Source organism: Epinephelus lanceolatus, chromosome 5 (assembly GCF_041903045.1).
Source record: "Epinephelus lanceolatus isolate andai-2023 chromosome 5, ASM4190304v1, whole genome shotgun sequence".
NCBI classification, from domain to species: Eukaryota; Metazoa; Chordata; class Actinopteri; order Perciformes; family Serranidae; genus Epinephelus; species Epinephelus lanceolatus.
The window spans coordinates 41,509,010-41,531,300 of record NC_135738.1 but is presented as its reverse complement, the minus strand read 5'-3'; the positions used below and the strand labels follow the sequence as shown (position 1 = coordinate 41,531,300).

Here is a 22,291-nt window from a genome sequence, read left to right as displayed (position 1 = left end):
ATATTCCGCTCTTTACTTTGCAGTTCGTCTTATTAGTGCGGCATGTGCGTCCAACTCAAGCTCCAACCTGATGTAAAACACTATTTGGTAGTGTGCAGGCAGGCAGACAGACAGACAGACAGATAGACAGACAGACAGCAGGGCTGAAGTTTACTCTTCCAAGGAAATGAGACATCTCACACAGAACCAATATTTGCTATGGACGTCGTCTGTAATGAAAATCCTGTGTGTGTCTGTGTGTAGGGGGTGAGAGAGAGGAGCCAGTTCACTCTATCAGTCGCGGAGGGAGGTGTAAATAAAGGAATAGCGTGTTTGTTCGACAGTAAAGGGGAGGGGGGCTGCACGACAGTGAGATGGATGCAAATAAAGAGAACCACCTGTCTGCTCGACGCCACTGCAGAGAGACGCCAGGGCGAAAGCAGGCTTTTGCTGCTGCTGCTGCAATGTAACTACTCAGATGTGTTTGTGTTGAGTGGAGCCATGACTGTGTGTGTGTGTGTGTGTGTGTGTGTGTGTGTGTGTGTGTGCTGGTGGAAGCCTGAGACAGGCTGTTTATCTGTCTGAAAGCAGCAGCAGAAGAAGAACCAGGGAGGCAGTGGAGGCCTTTTTCTCCTGAGACATTAACTGTAGCTTGACAGTCCTAGTTCATTCATTATCATTATAATGGCAGTAATTATTTGGATATCCACCTTGGTTATATATTTACATTTGTATCATGTTTATGAGCAACATATTTACTGAAGAACTGATGTTTTCTAAACAGGTTGTAATGACACAGTTTGCTCAGATCGTCAAACCATCCAACCCAGTCGCCAGGACAAATGTTGGCATTGTTTGTTTCTGCAAACTATGGATACATTACATTTGCACATTATTATGTAGAAGATACACTGAAACTTTCCATTTCAGCAATGCCGTGGTTAAAGTGTGGTTAGGTGTAGGCACAATAACTGTTTGGTTATGGTTAGGAAAAGGTTATGTTTTGGTGTAAAATGCCCGGTTTTAGTGGCACTATCCCCGCTGCAAAAACAGCAACAGGTTACAAGAAAACACCCATGTTTACTGCCTAAAAAAATGCTAAAAATGACATGCTAAAACAGAACAGCTCATAAACAGTGGTCTGGCAGGCGTCTTGCCATTCACCATCCCCTCCACCTCCAGATGACAAAGTCAGCTCATACATGACGTCACTTTAGAAACATTGATGCAATATGCATGAAACATGCAGAAATGTGTGCAGAAATCATCAGAACCAGTGAATATGTTCTTTGTTGTACAGTATTAATAATATTATTATCAATCCGAGATTTTTCCAGTCTGACAAATTCTGACCAAAAACAAAATTGCTTGTTGATTCCCAGCTGGAACAAAAAGAACAGGTTATTCTTGATCTGAAGTGCAAACTGTGACAACATCACCCCTATCGTTGTATTTTGCCTCTTGGACAGAAGCCCCAGGCACAACTAGATTGACTCCAGGGGGCAGCCTTTTGCATTGTATGTATGTATGTATAAGGGGTCAGCAGTAAGGAAGGATCTGCGGTTAGGTTTAGGCAACAACACTAACTGGTTATGATAAGGAAAAGATCCCAGATGTTGCTTAAAAAAAACAACCTATTTTTAGTGGCACAAACGCCACAACCGACGTTATTTGTTGGTCTCCTGGGTCAGAGTCTACTGTTTGGTTGACCCATCCACCTCACCTCCCGACCACCCAGGGCAGACTTTTGACATGCTAGCGATCCGAATGGGTCCACATTGGAGTTGGTGGAAAGCCCGGCACTGCCCAAGTGGGGTATTTTGATGCCCTGAGAGTGAGACCAGGTTGTACTCTACAGGTCGAAAAGACAAAATTGAGTCTTGTACATAATGGGCTTCTACTTCTATTTATTAATAGTTATTCCATGCTTGATTTGTGGATGGAAACAAATATCTGTATTAACAGAACCAAGTTAGCAATTAATCAATGTAATAAGCCATCTTGCTGTTTACTTCTGTTGTGCATTGAGCAACGCTTGTCTGCTGATGAAGCGTCCTTCATTACAATGGTTCTGCTCAAAATTAGTTAAAAGTGCCTGGTTTGTTGGATAGCACCAAGGTTCTAAGAGTCTTGAACTGAACTGGTTCAAGAACCAGAGCTAATTTGGTGGAAAAGGGGTAATGTAGTGCTAAGTCATGGCAGAGGGCAAGGTCGCAAAGCGGGGCCAAGAACTCTGTCTTTTGCCCACCCTGACACATTGACTGAATGGAGATAATGGCACACACTCTCTGACAGTCTTTCCTTCCAGGCATTCATGGTGTTGATGTTGACACAAAAAGAGACAGAAGTAGTTGTATGAAAAATGAAAAAAGAGAGCTTGAGAAAGATGTTCCACCTGCTCTCACCTCTGTGCACCTGGCCAATCGCTGCGTAAAGTGAATGTGATTTTCCCATACTCTTTTTACAACAAACTTTTGCTCAGAATGCTCAGCATGCTCTGAGTATCTCAAGTTCTCAACATGAAAATATGAAAATGGCCTCAGAATAAAATAAAAAAGTAAATGGAAAAAACTGCTGATAAATGCCAGAAAGCCTAATGAGGGCACAGCAAAAGCCCCTGCAGATGACGTCTGCAGGGCCCATTTGTGTGGATATACAGTTAGTCTCCCATCAACAATAATTGGTACTAAGTCATTCAGTGACGCTAATGTCTGGGAAATGAACTGGTGATTCATTTACTGCCATTTCTGCATTACTGACAGACACATGTCTTATTATAGACACACTGTGAAATTAAACATTTCTCTTCAAACTTCTCCTGGGGCTTAGAATATATACAGGCTCGGGTTTCCTGGTGGCTTTCACTCTGTCTCGTTATTTTTATCTGTTCAGATTCTTTTTTTTTTTCGACCCCCCCCCCCCCCCCCCCCCCCTTCTTTTTCTCTAAAGACTCTTCTGTTCCTGAGTCCGGAAACTTGTGGTAATTTGTCAGCGTTTCTGTAATCATTTTGAGACTAGCAAACAGGTTGTGGCCTGTTACTCAGTTGCATCTGCTTCCAGCTCCCACAACGATGAGACTGGGATCTGAACTCTGCCATCACAGACTCAGTTTTCTGTGTGTGTGTGAGTGAGTGTGTGTTGACTCAAAGCTACATGAACAATGTCTTTCCATGTGATGTTTGTGTATTTGTGTGATTAATGGCTTTTGCTAAATTGATTTTCCAGTTTGTTTCAGCATTCAATGACTATTCACTTGGAACTACATCAAATGTCACCACAGCTGATAAAGATTACCCTGTGTACTCTGTAACAGCGTTTGCCATTCTGCTGTATTTGGAGGTTTTGTTTGGTCGTTGTGTTTACCCAGGGCAGGTTAGCCCAGGATATGTTTCTTTTTGTCTTTCCAGCTGACTGCCAGTAAAAATAAATGCCTTTTTCTCCACCGGCTCTGTTTAAATATACAGTATGTACTGTAAATGTTTGACAGTGGCAGACTAATATCCTTTTGTTTTCTCTCTTCTCTCTAGCCCACCGGTTACATGGAGACGTCATTGTCCTACAGTTCTATAGAAGACCTGCAGCTCCTTTCATGGGACAATGCTCCGAAGTACTGTGTCCAACTTAGCTTCCCTGGTGGCACCGTCCTCTTGCAGGTAATGCACGTAAAAACAAGCCAGTGGCTTTATACAGGCTGGAATAACACAGGCTTGGAATAAATTGGTGACAATGAAACAAAACAACAAGCTACCTTGACATTTTTGTAGGCTAGCTAGGTAGCTATAGGAGCTGTTTCCACACAGTAGCAGCTTATTTTGTTTGCAATAGCAGTGGCTACAAACAAGACAAGTGTTGGAAAGTTCATTATTCAAATCCAATCAGTTCAATCAATTTGGTCCAACACTGAAAGGATACATGTGGGTTTTTTTTTTAGGTTTGGTAGGCTTTAAAAAGGGGGAAATGATGAGGACTGATAATCTAATAAACATTTAAACCAAAACCAAAGAACAAGCCTTAATTGTGTTTTGCTATTGTTGTTTTTTTTGTTTTGTACTGTATCTCCACTGAATGCACATGCAGTGTAATCTGCAGCATGAACTTACCTTGCAGGATCCCATGTGTAAAGCATCTTTTAAAATGACAATCAAGAATTTGAGGAATTTGAAAAAAACATGTTGGAAAAGTTAATCAGAGATTATAACCAGGTTCATCAATGATGTTTTACCACATAAAATATGTCATTAAATACCCCACTCGTGAATTCTGAAGCTTTTACATATCTTTGAAAAGTTGGTTTCTAAGAAGTGGCTGAATGAGGCTACAGCATGTCATCATGCTGAACTCCGTTATATAGCCTTGTTGTGGTAGCGACGTCAAAGTCATGAGAACATAGTGTAGTTCCCTTTTTAGCCTTACATTAGCTTTTTATTTCTGGCGATTTCATTTACGCTTCAATGATCATAAAAGTGGTGTTCATTTGTGAAGATTATCTTGCTGGACAAAACATGAACGAATCATAAACTTTTGCCTGCCACAGAGCTTATTTTCTGCAATAATCCAAAATCTAATCAAGAAATCCCATTGGCTTTTTGTTGAGGGAACCATGGCATCATACCCTAACCCTAATAGGGTTTGCCTACAAAAAACATCTTCCATGCACCACTCTGTAACCTTCTCAGTGCCTTAACTGACTCTGATTTGGCATGCTAATGTTGTATAGCAGGCTCTAGCTGCGACGGTTTTCCAAACAGCTTTATTAATAATGTAGCTATAATAATTTTTAATGAGAGTGTCATCACCTGTCCTGAATGTCTTTCCAAAATATAGCAGTCATTTGATTCAGTGTTAATGACAAAAATATCACCTCATGTGGTGTTTATGGTTACTAATTATGGAAGTAATTGTCTTAAAAGTACACAGGAACATGATCCCTGTCTCTGTCTGAAACAGCCAATATATTCTGGTGTTGATTTAGGGGCATCAGTTCATCAAACTCAAAGCTTTGACAAAGTCTTTGTATCTATTCATGTATGATGTATCACAAAAACTTCTAAACCCACTTGTATAAACAGATTAAATGTCTGGGGACAAAGTGGAGCACTGTCTGATAACTAGCAGATAACTATTTGGTTAGTGTCCTGTCATAAATGATTCGACTGAGCTTTTGATGCTCGATGTTGTGGGAACTTTCTTTCCTGATTGCTCCCCGGGTGGGATTTATTTTTATACAAGTACATTTGTGGTGAATTTGGTTGTTATTAATTTCCCATGATAATAGTCAACAATCAAAACAGCTGGACTTGGTTGTGTAGTTTAGTGGCTGTAATGTTTGAAACTCAAGACAGCACCAAGACCTGTACTGGACACCTTACACCATGTAACTGCTGAACATTCAATCATTCAGTGAGCACATTTGGTACTGTTACCCATTAGCCCAATTAACTCTGATACACAATTCAACCCATTATGGGTGGTGAGGGTCAACAGTGTATACCCACCTCCTCAGTGGTGTTTGCTTATGCCTGCTGCCAGCTGTTTGGACCACTGCCAGACAGATTCAGTTTGTGCTTTAGAGGAAAAGCTCAGCTCCACAAGCCAAGATCAGTCAGGGTTCCTGCACAAGTGGCGGAAAACCAGAAAATTCAGTGTAGTTTTCCAGCTATTAAAGGAACATAGAAAAAGAGAGAAAAATAAATAAATGTCAAGGAAAACTGAAGATAGCAGATGTTTAGAGATCAAGATCATAAGTCAACTTAAAAAACGCAAACAGAGTGGGCACTAAAATCCAAATCTGTCAACGTGCTGATTTGGGTTATGGCAATAAAAAACACTGATAAATATGATTAAATTGCTGAGGGAATATGATTGCTGTTCCTCTTGACTCATTGCTGTTGTTTCCTGTGGGTATAAATTTGATGAATAGAAGCCAGGTCATTATCATGGATTCCCATCTGAACTTTATTCAAAGAGTCACTCACCCTTATTTGGATTTTGCATTTACGCAAGTAATAACGAATGATTTTTCATAACAGGACAACAACAGTCAACTCCTGAGTCAGCAGGAGCTTTATTGCTAATTTTGTAATGGTGGGTTATTGAGGTCATTTAGTTTTCACCATCTGGGGACAAAAGTGACTCTGTAGGTCCTCAAATGTTGCTCATGAGCGCAGCTCCTATCTCACACGGGGGAAGACAGGAGGCTTGTTATCAAGGGTTGTAGAATCATTCTAAGCAGACGAGAATAGTAAGACTCAGTTTTAGTATCTACCCTGACACATTCCCAGTCTCTTGTAAGATTATTATCCCAAACAGTTAAAACTCCCTCTGAATCTTCTTTCTGCTATCTTATTGAAAGCAGCAGGCTACCTACTGTACTGAGCGCACTGTTCCTTCTAATCAGTCTATCATGTTCCATTTCTTACTCTAAATACCAGCCCCGCCTACGCTGGTCTGACCTCAAAGTCATTACACTTTGTTTTGCTGGCGATCAATTATTTTACTGTTCACAAACATTGGGACAGGTAGTAAAAAGTGCAAACACACATGAAGCAGATGGGAAGAACAGGAGTATTATTTCCTGGTTCGTTGCTTGAAGACAAAGTTCATTTTTAATCTACCCCTGCAGTTGTTGGCAATTCAGTTTACAATGCGCTTTATCTGTGTGTGTCAGAGAAGTCAGATGTTCATTTTTAAAAGACGTCAGTTCATTATATCAATGTTGTTGTTTTTTCATCTTGCCTTTGTTCCTGTGTAAATCTTGTCTTGTTTAAAGCTGTAGTAGGCAGAAATCTGGAAGTGGTAAAAAAAGAATTTTGAAAATACACCCTCCTCCTGCAGCTGTCTCCTCTCTGTCCCAAGCCCCTCCCACCAGACGACCACAGGCATATGCAAATGTTTCATATAGTAACCTGTGTTTCCCATACAGTGATTTATTTAACCTCTTATCCCCTCCTTGCCTCTCTCCCTCTCTCTCTCTCTGATTATCAGATCGCAAATGATAATTAGCTATCTAGCCACCCTACCGTCCCTCCACCTTGCTCCCCGCCACTGTGGACTGCTTCCCGGCTAAAATTTGGCCAGTGCCAGCACCAGGTGTCACAGTGGGCTGGTGGCCTGCAGCAGCACTGGGTCTAACCTGTATAACGGCAGCAACAGCGTGTCTGCTAATCTTTTTTTGGTGTCCATCAAATCCTGAGAAAAATATTTGTCTCTGTAGCTGCTAGATGCTTCACTGTGTTCACCAGCTAGATGCTGGTCAGTGCATGCTTTGGTGCTGGAGACGTAGTGTGCAGTGGGTCTATCAGGGTTTTTTTGCTGAAAAGAGCTGCTTGCTGCTGCTGGAAATGAGGTACGTGAGAGCAGTAAGAGCGATACCACCAAATCAATGGGCTTAAACACAATGAAACGCTCCACAGAGCTGGACTGGGGAGTCGGGTGGTAATTCTTTATTTATTCATCACTATGTGAAACCACTCCCACATTACATATTGATCTATTGTTAATGTAAAACTATTGATCAGTGCAGCTTTACTGTTAAAAACTTATCCTAAAAAAATCTAACCATGTCTGTTGACTTTAGTTTTTTTCTTTTGCAAACAGTGCCAAGACTTATTTTGTGCTTTTCATCCAGAAACCACATATTTTCTTGTATTCATGACTAAATCAAATCAGATAGTTGTAGGGCTTTAAAAGTGAAACGTAGTTAGAGGGAAGGGCTGCAGAAAATGACTGTACTAATTTAATGTTGACTTACAAAACGTGAGCATTTGATCTTTTACACGGATGCAAAAATCTTTGTTTCCTCTTTCAGGATGTCGTCAACTGAGTGGCTCTAAGCCAAAGACATGAAATCCTTATCTGTGGTTTGCTGTCTATGAGATCACATTTAACAAATTGTTTGTGTCTCTCTGCGTGTGTATATGTGTGTGTGTGTGTATGTGTGTGTGTGTGTGTTGCCACAGGCTGCAAACAGCTACTTGAGGGACCAGTGGTTTCACTCCCTACAGTGGAAGGTAAGGTTACACACACCCCACACACACGGTTTGTGTTCTTTATCGTTTCTTTTTTTTCCTTTGTTTTTTACTGTATAAAGATTACCACACATATTGCAGTTTATCGCACATGAGAATGTTGAAACACCAAAATCGTTTTTTGTTGAATTACAAATCTTCTCACAGTCTGACACGCCACTTTACAGACTTTTATGAGAATCAGACCTCTAAACCTGTCAGTGCTACAGTCGTGCTGTGCTCACTGAGCTAAATAAAGCTATACAAGGAAGTATGCCTCAAGCAGTTCAGAGAGGTAGAGCTCACAGTTACTTCCTATGGTTTACATTTTTTTTCTGTGTTTAATTTCCTTCACAATCAACACTGTTTCTCAAGCAACAATCTAAAGCTGAAAGCACTGTCCATATATATACACAGGTATCATGACAGAAAGACTTTAAGCAGCTCTGATCCTTTACAAACACTTCCTGTTAATGAGCTTTCACTCCACCATTTTGAATAGAAATTTCCCATGCAAACATGACAAGCATTGAAAAAAATGGTGACATGAATCAGGCCCAAAACAAGGACAAAAGTCACACTTTTGAAAGGTACTTCTTAAAGATATCAGAAGTGTTGGAGTGATTGTTTCACAGAACAATGCAGGCAGCAGCCGCAGAAAATATTATATTTAGGGACTGTACTTTACTTATCAGAGTAGGTGGGTGGCTGGGGTGTGACTAGGGGGAAACGCATGACCCTCTTTTCACCATTAAAAAACATATTTCACTGTTTCTGTCTATGATCGATGGTGTGACTTTGGAGATTTTTAAAGAAAACACACCCTTCAAACCCACTTGCGGGTTTCATAGTTCTGAGGGTATATTAAACAAATACAAAATATGACCATTCAAGGTTGAATGTCCCTCCCCTAAGCCAAATCAAAAAACATAACTCCCTCCCCAGGGCTTAAAAATAGTTTTTAAGTGCCTCCCCCATTGTACACCACACTCTCCCCTCTCATAAATAACAAACAGCCCCTCATATATTCCTAATGCTTGCTTGGTCATCACTGTGGGGTATCCCATTGTGGGGTTTTTTTTCTACAGAAAAAGATCTACAAGTACCGTAAGGTCCTGAACAACCCCAGTCGCTGGGACGTGGTGCTGAAGGAGATCAGAGCGCTGGTGGACATGGCTCTTACCTCACCACTACAGGACGAGTCCATCCACCAGGCTCCTCTGCACATCATCTCCACCCTGCTGGCTGAGGTAGCTACACACACACACACACACACATATTCATGCATATATTACCTGTGTGGACCTTCCCCTTGCCTTTACCTTTTCCTTTGAAGCCTAATTCAAGTTTTTTTTCTTTTCCATTTCCTTCACTGTTTAACACTAACAAGAGAAAAAAACAATGACATTATGATTTAAAACACTTTTGAAAAGGGGATTTTTTAAGAAGTAAGAACAGATGAATTTTAAGACTTTTAAAATTAGTGCACAATTATTGCTTCATGTCTGAGTTTTACATAATACGTGGCTACACATACACAGATTATGCAACATTTTGGTTCTTCATATACTTGTAGTTTGGTTGAGTATTTCAATTTCATACTACTTAAAGGGCCAGTGTGTAAAATGGGTTGAAAACAGTGATATCAGTGGCCAAATTCTAGATTGCAGGGCTCACTCGCTCACCCCTCCTGTCGGGTAAATGACGGCGGCCTCGTAGGGACAAAAAGCCTTGCGCACGAGTTTTTCAGGAGTAGGTCTATCTAGCGACGAGTTGTGTGTTTATTTAGAAATCTAAACCATGTTACGATACTGTAATGAATCCCTCACGAGCAGGAGACCAGAGGAGCGTTCGGGAAAAAGGCCCGTTTATTTGAGCACTCCAGAAACTCCGGTAACACTCCAGGGGGTAAAAGACTCCGTCCCAAACTCTGACTCTTCTAGCGTAACAGACACACTTCATAACTTTACACAAAAAAGCGCCGCAGAGAGTGCATCACAAGGAGTGAAGTTGCGTCTTCTTTTCCTCGCAGATGACGGTTTGGGTTCATTCTCTCCTGTTGCGTGGTAAGTGTGGTCCATTCGCAAACTTTATAACTAAAAAAACTTTTCACTACTCTCTATCGACGAACTACTAACACTCTCTGCTGTTTCCTCCTCCTACTTCCTTCCTTCCGCTGTCTTCGTTGGTTCATTTATACACGCGAAACGCGTTCTCTGGCTGGCTGGATTGTCTGCTCGGTCTGCCGTACATACATGGCGGCGCAAGATGGCGACCTCTCTAAAGCAAGGCCCTTGCTAGCAAGGCCCTTGCTATATATATATATATATATATATATATAAGCTTAACTATAAGGCTACGAAAACCAAACGAATTTTATTTTATAGCGATTATACACTTGTATAAACATATTAATGGGTAGAAGATTCAGATTCAGATTCAGATTGACAATAAACCATGCCAAATATTACACACTGGCCCTTTAACACTTCTACTAGATTTTGCTTGACTACATTTATTTACAGGGGCGAAGTGGAGGGGTGGCGTCTGTGGCTTCAATCCCAAGTGTTTCCTTAAAAGCCCCAGATTTATGCTATTCCCTGAAGAAATCCAATATAATTAAGTGGATGTTTTTCTATTGTTCTAATATTCAATTCAGAGTACTGGAGTGTACATTTCCTTGACTGAGGAAGTGAAAATTAGTCATCCCCCACATTTGTTGTGTTATGGTTTCAGAATGATACAGACAGTTGGGGAACAATTACAAAATAGGATGTAGGCTCTACAGAATTATTTTTTTTTCCCTGGCAACTGTTACGTGTCTCCTTAATGATATACAGACATTAAGGCATTCTGTTATCTCAAATAGACTGAAAAATTGTGCATAAAGGTACCATGAATGGGGAAAAAATATCCTTGAGGAAACAAGCTCCTGCATCCCCCAAGGTGTAGGCTGAGCTTGTGATGAAGGGATTACACCTCATGTTTGCTCTGATGCTGGTGTCATTTCCTCTAAGGTGGAGTATTCCAGGTAGGTGTTTGGATACTCTTGGCGTGGCACTGATCACTACACATTACCACGTAGTATAAAGCAGGAACCTCCCTGTCAAACACAACTGTCTGTAACCCTAATTCTTACCTAAACATGACACTAATCCTGATCTTGAGCTTAAACCTAAATGTTTAAAGATAAGCTCATATCAAGTTCACCTTTTTAATGTTCCTGAGAGGAACAGACACACAAACACACACACTATAATCCATTTACTTCTTTCCTACAACTTTTTTCTTTTTGTCTTCCCCACAGAACTCTAATCTCAGCACTCAGGATCATGAGAACATCATAGTGGTGAGTATGAAGTCGGCACTATATAGTAAATGTTATTTGATGTCAGGCTGAAGTCAATCATTAACACACTTTAGTTCAGCCTCCAGTTGTTTTGATCTTAAACTGAAGACAAATATAGATATATGTTACACTTGTGTATTTGTGTGTTTTCGATTGTTGTCATCGATGCCCACGTGGGGGTATCCGGGCAGAACAGAGGAGTTGGATGCTGAGAGAGGTTCTGATGTTTGTAGCTCTCCTGTGGGCTTATATTTAAGTCTCACACACCTGACAGCCTAGATCTGTACTGCTGGCTCCAGGCTAGGATAAATAAGAGAGAGAGGATATGGAAATGTTCATCTGTCTTTCTATCTGTCTGTCTGTGTTCAGGCCATTGCTCCTCTCCTGGAAAACAACCACCCACCACCTGACCTGTGTGAGTTCTTCTGTAAGGTGAGATCATGTGCCGCAGTAGTAAATGGAACGACACTGAACATATAGTTTCTGTAGTGAAGTAGTTGTTAGCATTTTAAAGTGCTTCCTGCTGATAGTCGTTCCTGTGTGTTGCAGCACTGTCGGGAGCGGCCGCGGTCGATGGTCGTGATTGAAGTGTTCACTCCTGTGGTCCAGAGAATCCTCAAACATAACATGGTGAGAGTGCTCTGCACAGAACTTTCAGAAGTGTTGATAAGAACTGGGAATCAGTTCCCATTTAGTGCTGGTTCCACACTGCGTGATTCCTCTTCAGATGCCTGTTTATTGCAGGCAATCTCAAACTGCTGGTCATTTATGTGCAGGTTGCTTCCTTGAATCAAGTTGGTGTAATCAGCGCCCCCACCCACCTTCTCTCCAATTTTAACTGAAGTTTTAGCTTTTTTAGTTTTGTGTTGTATAGTTTATGTGTCACTGTGTGAGGTGAATGTTTTTTCTCTCAGTTTTCACTCAGTCAGTTTTTGCTCAATAGTATATAAACAGTAAAACTAAGCTAACAATGTAAAATGTGTATGTGTTTTGTTCTACCAAGCAAATAATCATAAAGTGATGAATGAGGATACTGAAAGAGAAACAGACCAATAGGTGGGACCAAGTTCTTGTTTAGCAAATCACAAGTGAGTCTACAGTCTTTGCACTCAAGTCCCAAATGAAGTCCGAAGTCCTGAACTTTGAGTTTCGAGTACCAGATAAGTCATATGCCCCTTTTCCACAGCAGGAACTTTTATTATTTACCCGGGATTTTTCTAAAATAAAATACAATCCTTTCCCTATACAGTACCAAAAACAAAGGGGGAAACCTTTATGTCTCTGAATGTGATCCTCAAGTTCTCGCTTTTCTCTTTTGCACTTTGGTTAACCTTTGTGCTTGTTTTTGTGCTTCTCTTTGACAGGATTTTGGAAAGTGCCCTCGACTGCGACTCTTTACTCAGGAGTACATCCTGGCTCTCAACGAGCTGAATGGTGGGATGGAGGTCGTCAAGAAATTCGTCCACAGGTGAGTGTCATGCTCAGCAGCACAAGTCCATGTCAGCTGGTCCTATAAAATTGTTAATGTCCTGCTGGGTTACAATTAGACATGTAATTAAGTATCAGTGAAAGGTTTGGATTTATATTAATGAGTGCTGGTATGTTACATATTTATATACATTTGACCAATTTCATACTCAATCTTTATTCCTCTTAGATAAAAAGCCTCTTAATAACATATAGACTTTCACTTAAAATGCACAACATGAAATACATAAAGCAGCATGAGGCACGAGGTGTGCCGTAACAGATGCTGATCCTGCAGTAGATAGTACAGACCATAGTAACTCACCTGTACCCATGTGTGTTGCAGCATGCATGGGCCAACAGGGCAGTGCCCTCACCCACGTGTCCTGCCAAACCTGGTGGCAGTGTGTCTCGCCGCCATTTATTCCTGTTATGAGGAGTTCATCAACAGGTCAGTTATGCACACACACACACATACACACACACACACACACACACGCACACTGTAACTTCTTGTCTTTTTCCAGAGCGTGATGGAGTTTGTAAACTCTTGGCTTGCCTCACCACTTTCACTTGATTGATTGATTTTTCGCTGCATCCTCAGTTTATCCACTTACCTTTCCACTCATGTCCGGACATCTTGTTTATCTGCCCACTGAAGTTTGAGCAGCTCAGAGCTGTCGGGCCTGAAGGTCAGCAGCATGGAAGGCTAGACAAGCTACAGCTCCCCTAGGGCTTTATACGGCCATACTGCTTGTATACAAAATGGCTACCTGAGTGCACTTTCTGTCACTTAATGACAGCATTCCCGACAAAACAGTCAAAAGTGAAGCATGAGTAAAAGCTGTTTTTATGTTGTCTCTATGCTAGAGATGACTCACTCCATCATAGTCTGTTTATTGACAGTGTTGATAGGTTCATCTAACACCCCACTTGAGTTTAATGTGCTAGAAGTATATTGTCATTTACGGGCATAATGTATGCAGTCATTATATTTTAGGCAAACATCTTGGAAAGTTAAAACGTTAGATAATACTCACCAGTGGAAGTTTGATTGTGTGGACAATATTTATTTAGAAATGATCAGTTCCTATGACAACTTTGAGCCATAATCCCCAAATCTCTACAATATGATACTGTATTCTTTATCACCCCTCTGTTAATTAGTTACTTGTAACATAAGAACTAAAAGTGCACAATAATTCGAGTCTTTGGTTACTAAGCATGTTAAATTAAAGTGTTAGGGCGTCGGTGGCTTAGTGGTAGGGCAGGTGTCCCATGTACAAGGCTGTTGCCACAGTGGCCCGGGTTCGAGTCCAGCCTGTGGCCCTTTGCTGCATGTCGTCCCCTCTCTCTCTCCCTCTTTCACACTTAACTGTCCTGTCCATTAAAGGCAAAAACTGCCCAAAAAAATATCTTTAAAAAAATAAAATAAAATAAAGTGTAGATGATCCAATAAATGCCTCAAAAATATTACAGGATGAAATGTCATGTCATTAATTTTCCTTTAATTTATTTTTCCGAACCATGAATAAATGAGTGTTGCATTGCCTGGAAATTATAAAGAGGCCTCCACACATTTAGTTTCAGATACTACAAAAATATATAGCTGGTGTAAGAAAAAAGTTTTGCCACAGCTGCTGTTCCTTTCTTAAATTCCCCTCCACTTGTCCTCTGTCAGTGTCCCCTAAATGTCTGACCTTGGCCATACTGATTTGTATCTGTGCAAAGTTTGTCACTGCAGAGGTGTTTTCACATTCCTCTACTGAGATCTGAGATTCAGATCCGCCAGGCAAGTTCTATCAGGTACATCACTAATAGGAACGCCAAACGCTGTCTCATACAGGAAACACATATTGACAGGGGAACATACTTCGACACAATACCAGCAAAGAAACCTGAAACCTCCAGCACAGAGCAGACTTGTCAGTAGATCTAGAGACAGCAGAGTTAACATAGTGAAAGTTTTGACAGAAAACATGGTAGAGTGTGCAGTTTTTGGATGTTAACTGGACCCTGAAGCTTTCTTCTACTATCTACCAAAGACCCATGATAGCAGATATTACTGTATGTTTTTTTTACAAACACTAACGCTGTGTCTGCCACTGCCAGTTAGCCTACAATCTAACAAATAACATAAACTAATAAAAGATACTTACTACACTTAACATGCCAATACTCAAGTCGCTGATTTTCGTGCACAACAGACTCCTCATCTGAGTCAAGGTCCGACTGAGGCTTAAACATCTATGGCTGAATCTCTCCGATGTTTCCTCTAATGCTAATGCTAGCCATCTTGATGCACACTGCTTTTTCAGCAGTCAACAGGTCTTGACTTTGTTTCATAGGATAGCGAAGGCATGGCCTACCCTACTCTCCCTCTGATTGGCTATCATGTGTTGGCTTTGTTGGTTGCGTTGACTAGGTTTGAGCAAGAGGAGTGAAATTGGTCAGGGTTAGGGTAAGAATGTCAGGGGCAGAGTAAGAGCAAGAGAGAGTAGGGCGGGTCATGCCTTCACTATCCAAAGAAATGCAAATTTGCCAAATGGTCAGCTGTTGAGCCCCAGTGGTGCTGTGTCAGTGCTGGAGAAAGCAGATAATGAATCCTATTGCAAGCAATGATGGTAGGCGAGGTGACGTCCAGATCCAGAGTAGATGTGCTTCTGGACCCTTTTCAGAGTTTGTCTTAACTTTTTATGTGGGAAAACCATGTTGAACAAAACATTAATCGTAGCAGATTATTTTGTGTCTGGAGGGGGAGTTTAAAGTGGACTAATACCTGGTTATTCTGCTGTTGTGGTAGAAGGGTTATTCTTTTACGACCTTACTCCAATTTTTTTTCATTGATTTGACAAACTCATGATCATCATTTCCCACGTCTTGTAGGACTGATGTGAAGGAAACAATACAAACAGTAATTTGCAGATGTTACCGGGAAAGCAGATCAGATTACCATCATCAGACCACGTTATGCCATTTATAGTATAAACTGATTAGCAATATCCCAACATGGGCTTTTATTTAAAACAAAAAGAAAGAAACCTCTACAGCCCCAAAAAAATACACAAGCAGTTATATAAAATACAAACAATAGCAATTCATTGAATAAATAAAATTATTTATTAAGAGTGAAACCCTAAACTTGCTTATAAGGCCTGGTGTTATAAGTGGTTTTTATGGTAATTGGTTGTTTCCCTTCTTTAAAAAAAGAGCTCCTTGATGCACACTGCTTTTTCAGCAGTCAACAGGTCTTGACTTTGTGTTTCATAGCAAAGGTATGGCCCACCCTATTCTCCCTCTGACTGGCTAGCATGTGTTGGCTTTGACGGTTGCGTTCTAGGTTCTTGGTAAAATAAGTAAATGTAGTTTTAAATGTTCACATTGTTTATGGGGTAAAAGTCCTTCATCATACTTTCACATATGGTAATGAGAAGCAACTTCAAGCCACTGAATGTACCAACTCTGAAAAGCTTCTTTTGAACAAGTAGAATTTTTTTTATTAACTGTTTGTACAACATCTTAGAATTCATCATTATCAATAGATTGGCACACTTAAGTCATGGTACATTACAAAACAAAACAGTTTCAAAGAAACAAAGCCGTTTTTTTTTCATTACCAAATAAAAGTTACAGCATGTTTGCTTCCTAATTGACCTCACTGTAGTGATTTTATCGTTAAATGGTCATGTTTCTTTGTTGTGTGCTCCATAGGGGCTTTTTGTTGACTGCAGATGTACGACATAGGCTATCTTAACTCATTAGCATCATCTCCTTGGTTTCCTTTTCCCCAGAGATGATCATTCTTAGTTAATTTTTCCAAAACTCCAGCACACAAAGGAACCATCTCTCTGGTACCCATCTCTCCAGGCTCTCACCACATCTTACCTTTTTTTCTTTCCCTTACATCATTACATCTTGCTTGTGTTTTCATTGGCATCACCGCTGTGCTTTGACACTGTATTTCCCTGCATTGAGTGTGGCTTTTGTACGTGGTTTAATCACTTTTCCTCCATCTCTTCTCATCCTCACAGTCGGGACAACTCCCCCAGCCTGAAGGAGATCAGAAATGGCTGCCAGCAGCAGAACGAACGCAAACCCCCAATGCCGCTCCGCCTGCTGCGCCCTGAGCCTCCTACGCCGCCTCCTGCCACCCTCCTCCCCCTTTCCTCCAACCCCAGTCCTCCTCAACCGCCTCCCCCTGCCCCCTCAAACCCCGCCCCGTCCATTCCCATCTCCTCTCCGACGCCCTCCCTGCCCCTCTCTCCTCCTCCCTCTGTCGTCAACTCCAGCGAGATCCTGGTGGAGCTGGAGCGGAACAACAACTCGGCCAACGCCAGGCGGAAGGGCGGGCCGTCGGGGGGCGACAGCGAACCCAACCTAATCGACTGTCTGCTTGTCAGCCCGGCCGTCAACACTCTCTCCATCCAGCTGCCAGCACAGGCTGACCGAGTGCTGGGCTGCTTCGCTCTCATCCTCAAGATGCTGTGAGTTTACAGAGAAAACTGTCATTGCTGCTGAGTATTAATGAAACAGTCCAACATTTTGGATACACTTCCCACTTCCCTTTTCCCAGAGTCACATAAGAAGATCAATATCACTTTAAACTCTAGGTCTTACGCAGAGACAAAACGGGGGGTAGCACTTTTCCCTTGCATCCAGTCTTTGTGCTAAGTTCGGCCAAACATGCCCTGGACCTTCCTCTGTACTGGACCCTTAACCATGACATTACTATTAATCTTCTCATATGACTCATATGGCAAACAAGGCTAGTTCCCAAAATGTCAGATTGTACCTTTAACAGATGATAATGCTCTGTTGATAGTACGTTGTACTGTTGTGAAATCCACCAACCCCTTGAACTATGATGCACTTGAACTGATATGAATAATGGTTACACATGATGGGAAGGAGTAAACTAGAGATCATACAGCAGTTTGGTGCAGACCAGTAAAAGTAAACTTCTAAACTCAGCATTTCTTTGTCACCAGTTTCTGTGCAAAACTATCTGCCACTTTATAGAAATCCAGGGCTCTGATCTGATCGCTGCATGCAACAAACAGCTAATTCTGCACTCATGCTTGGTTCGATTCCAGCCCATAGCCCACTGCTGCATGTCACCCCTCTCTCTCCCCATTTCACGCTCGCCTTACCAATCTAAAGGCAAAAATATAGGAAAAGACAAAATTTGCGATTTTACGATATCTAGTCTCATTTTCTCAGCCCTTCTTCTTCTGCACATGTCACATGATTGTTTGCATAACAATGCAGGGTTTCTGTAGGTTCTTAAAATGTCATACATTCAAATAAAATGTCATTGAATGGTCTTAAATTTGAATTTGTGAGGTCTAAATTGCCACACATATTTCATCAAAATTAATTTATTCATCTTTTATTTTTGTCAAAATAAGTCAAGCTCTTCTGCGTGAAAGTCCACATCCCTCATGGTACAAACCTACCACTGAACTTAACTTGCCTTACAATTGCACTTACCTGTTGGCAATACGTATATTAACCTTACTCATTCTAATATCCATATTCCTACATGAAACCTACGTCTGCATGGGACCACATGTATGCAACTTACCTTCATACCTACATGCAATTCTTATTTTTAAAAAAAGAAGATTTGTCCAAAAATCAGTCTTAAATTTGAAAACATCTCCCAAAGCATTAAATGAAAGTGTCTAACACCTGTAGAGATCCTGACATAGCAAACGGTTAAGTGTGAAAGATTCTCAGCTTTATGTCTCACATGTCTTCTGAGCTCTTTTGCTCACAATAAGGACGTAACCATGAAGTAACTGCTGCATATTGAGTTCAGTTTTGTCAAATCTGCTTTCGTTTTCAAAGATGGAATGTGAAGATACACATTAAATGATGCGGAAACCAGACCTAACCAGTTCAGCCTGTCCCCTGTATTAAGATAAGCAGTGGGTGAAATAAACAGATAATGTTCCAGTCATTCACATGAGGCACACACAGTCTCATTTAATTATGATACATGAGCAGATGAAACAAAATGATTGAAATCTATTACTGCTTATGAGTTTTAAAAAAAAGAAAGGGGTTTCGTAAAGCCTTTGAACAAACATCTGTGTCTTCATGAAGCCACTTTAAACTTACATAAGCCTCAAATCAATTTCAAATTAAAGAAATGACACATCAACAACCCAGGAGGTGTCCCAGTTTGTAAAGGTGACATTATGTGAGTGTGTGTGTATGCCTGAAGAACCGGTCAGTGTAAATGGGTTAAACAGCACTGAGTGAATGAATGAATGTACGAGGCGGCTGCTGATTACCCACTGTGAAAGCAGAGCAGCAGTTACGTGTGTGTGTCTTTCTGTCAGTGTGTAGGTGTGGTAACCAAACAGGATGGCCTAAAAAAGCGATACTGTGTCTGTGCATTTGTAGCATTTGTAACAAAGCCAGTGTTACTTAACTCACAGTAATGTGATGCTGCTGGAGCCTCTGAATCGACGCAGCAAATTTGCGTCATCCCAGCGCTGCTCATGTTTCAATTGCTCCCCTAGCTTTTTGTCCTCCAGCCTCACTTATTCAGGCTACACCCTCCTCTTTACATTGTTACACTGACTCTCCTCATCTCTCTTTTCTTTCCTTTTCTTTTTTAAACTGTCAGGTCCGACTACGATGACTGGAGACCTGCACTCGCCAGCCTGCTGCAGCCCATCCCCTTCCCTAAAGAGTAAGTATTCACACATACACACATCAGCTAACAATCATATGTTATTAATTTATCTACTAATCTTTCATACAAGTGACCTGGAACGACCAAAATATCTTAAAATGCTTCAGTTTCATACGCTCAGTACAATCTGTAAAATGTGTCCCCTGAATGTCCAGCCGCCATAATTCTGATGAGAGAACAGAGTTGATGAAAATATTAATAATGACATTCCCTCTCTTTTTTTTTTTAATTGCTGTCTTTGAGCTTCTCTAAAGCTTGCTCCTTCTCATTATAAAAATTGTCAGTGCAGCAATTAACCTTGATCCATTTCTCAAACTATGTTGGGTCCTTGAATTTGGGGAAAGTTGGCCTGAAGTCCTTGAAAAGTCCTTGAATTTGATGTTTAACAAGGCGCGGTAACCCTGGGGGAGGTTGTCGGGGCCTGAGAGGACAACTGCAAACGCTACTCGGTGATTAAAAAGTACCCTTCTGTATGTTTCTCACTCTAAAACAATTACTTACAGGCAGTGGGGGATGAAGTATTCAGAGGCTATTCTTAAAGGGCAACTCTGGTATTTTCCAATCTGGACACTATTTCCCCATGTTTTTGTGTCTGAGTCACTCGTGGGAACAACAATTTTTGGTCCAGTATTGAGGGAGAGGGCTGCAGTCGGCAGCAGCAAAACAGGCTACAATGCAACTAATGGATGCAGGTGCGCCCTGTCATTTTACGTCCATTAAATGTGCTTGTTTTTGCCACAAACAGGCTCAGATTGTTATTATGAGTGTCTTACAACATTCAGAAAGGACCCTACAGAAAAAAATGAAAGATTCTTTGGTACCTTTGGCTTGTTCCATTGTTTTATGTCCAAATCTCACTATTGGAGAAGTCTCGTTCTGAAATCTTGTAGGCTTTTTCACATGTTGAAATCAGCTAAATATTCAGCCATGACACTGAAAATCTTTTAGATAGAAGTAAAATAGGCTTTCTGTACTTCAACACAACAAACTATTACCTCTCCTCCTATCGACCTCTCTTCAGTTCTCATTAATATTTCTACCATTTTCTTCTGGCAACAAGTCACCTCTCGTGAGATTTCTCTCCTTCAGTGAAACTTTGACACAAAAACAAACTGGAATAAGCAAATGGTATAGAAAAAAGTTTAACTTCTCTCTCATTATAACAACCTGAGCCTGTCAGTGGCAAAAACAAGCACTTTTAATAAACATGAATTGACGGTTTATAACATATAAATGCTCAAGTAAACCTAAAAGTTGTATTTAAGTACAGTACTTGAGTCCGTGTATTATACTTAGTTACTTTCCGCCAAATGGTAAAAGTGAAACAGCCCTTCCCTTTTTTGCTTTCTTGATTAAAGGACCTCTGACTTCATTGTGCCAGCCTCAGAGCGCCCATGTCGAGGCCTCAGCTGGCCTTTTATTTTCCTGTGAACACGCAATAGTTTCACAGAGTTGCACAATATCTCGACAGCCTGCATACGTAGTTACAGCAGCACATTAGTAGAGCTGCAGCTTCAGTCCTCCATCTGTGATGACGAAGGATGTGTTCAGGCTCAGTACTGAGTTTATGTCAGGGCTCAGAACCCAATGAACTATCTCTCTATCTACATGTGTAAAACAGATGAAAATAGACAAGATGAAGAAAGGGATTGTTTAAACTGTAAAAGTAGTAGTGGTAGTGCTTGCAGTAGTATTCTGTGTGTCAGGGGAGAGTTTTGGTGACTTATAACAGTCTAAATGCTGTTTCGGAGAAATGAGGAATCGAGCACTTTTGGTTCCAGTCCAGAAACACCAGTGTAGCCATAACCCATAATCATATACTGTAACCATCAGTGTCACCCTAGAGCGACACGCCACCCCTCACACTTCCTTTCCCTCAATCACCCTCCTTCCTCATTTTCTGCCAGTCCCTCACATCACAGTCTCTGGGGATGTATACAAGTTTCTAAGAGGGTCCTCCTGGGGCCTGGCTTCTGACGTGAATGAGGTACCTCAACATGCCTCTGTGGGTCATGAACTGGAGGGAGGCGGATGCTCTCTCCCCAGAGAGCCTATTTTAATTGGCTAAAACCAGCCCCGAGTCTTGTTCCTAATTGGCTGGGTGATTCAGAGCTTCATTAGCATTGACTGGCAGACAACTTGTTGTTCCTCCAACTCTGGGACACACCTGTATCTCACCTGCGCCACTGTTGCCTGGTCAATGGCTTCAGGCGTCATTAGAAAAGGCAACAATACTCCCCAGCACCCTGTAGCTGAGGACATAATGAGTTGCATCAGCGCATGCACAAATTCAGAGATACATACACACACATTGATGTTAAAAGGACAGTTAACCTCAAATATAAAAATATATTTTTTCCCCTTACCTGTTGTGCTACTTATCAATCTAGATTGTTTTGGTGTGAGTTGCTCAGTGTTGGAGATATCAACTGTAAAGATGGCTTCTCTCCGATATTATAAACCTAGATGGCGCCCAGCTTGTAGTGCTCAAAGTGCCAAAATATACATTTGAAATACTCAACAGCAATGTCTCTTTCCAGAAATCATGGCCCCCTTACTCAAGATAATCCACAGACCTTGTTGTGAGCACATTCATGTGGGAGCTATTTTCTTTTTACCAAATTATACCCGACAACCGTATCACAGCGCAGAAAGAAGTGTGCATCTACACACAGACAAGAAGCTTGTGCTTGTGATAGAGCCAGATTTAAACATTGCCAGCGTCCTCCTCATCTGAGCTGTAAGGTTAGCGAGGTCAGTGGTGCTAGGTGAGCTAGCAGTAGA

The 22,291-nt window shown here is 41.2% G+C and overlaps 1 protein-coding gene across 1 annotated transcript in view; it reads left to right on the top strand.

Annotated features, from left to right (window-relative positions):
• cmip (c-Maf inducing protein) overlaps positions 1-22,291 on the top strand; it is a 56,493-nt gene that overhangs the window by 25,296 nt on the left and 8,906 nt on the right. Inside the window, exons 2-11 of the mRNA XM_033635340.2 lie at positions 3,507-3,632; positions 7,938-7,988; positions 9,074-9,235; positions 11,293-11,334; positions 11,704-11,766; positions 11,884-11,964; positions 12,699-12,802; positions 13,148-13,252; positions 16,833-17,285; positions 19,439-19,504. Coding sequence (XP_033491231.1) covers positions 3,507-3,632; positions 7,938-7,988; positions 9,074-9,235; positions 11,293-11,334; positions 11,704-11,766; positions 11,884-11,964; positions 12,699-12,802; positions 13,148-13,252; positions 16,833-17,285; positions 19,439-19,504 — 1,253 coding nt within the window. The remainder of the gene's footprint in view (positions 1-3,506; positions 3,633-7,937; positions 7,989-9,073; positions 9,236-11,292; positions 11,335-11,703; positions 11,767-11,883; positions 11,965-12,698; positions 12,803-13,147; positions 13,253-16,832; positions 17,286-19,438; positions 19,505-22,291) is intronic.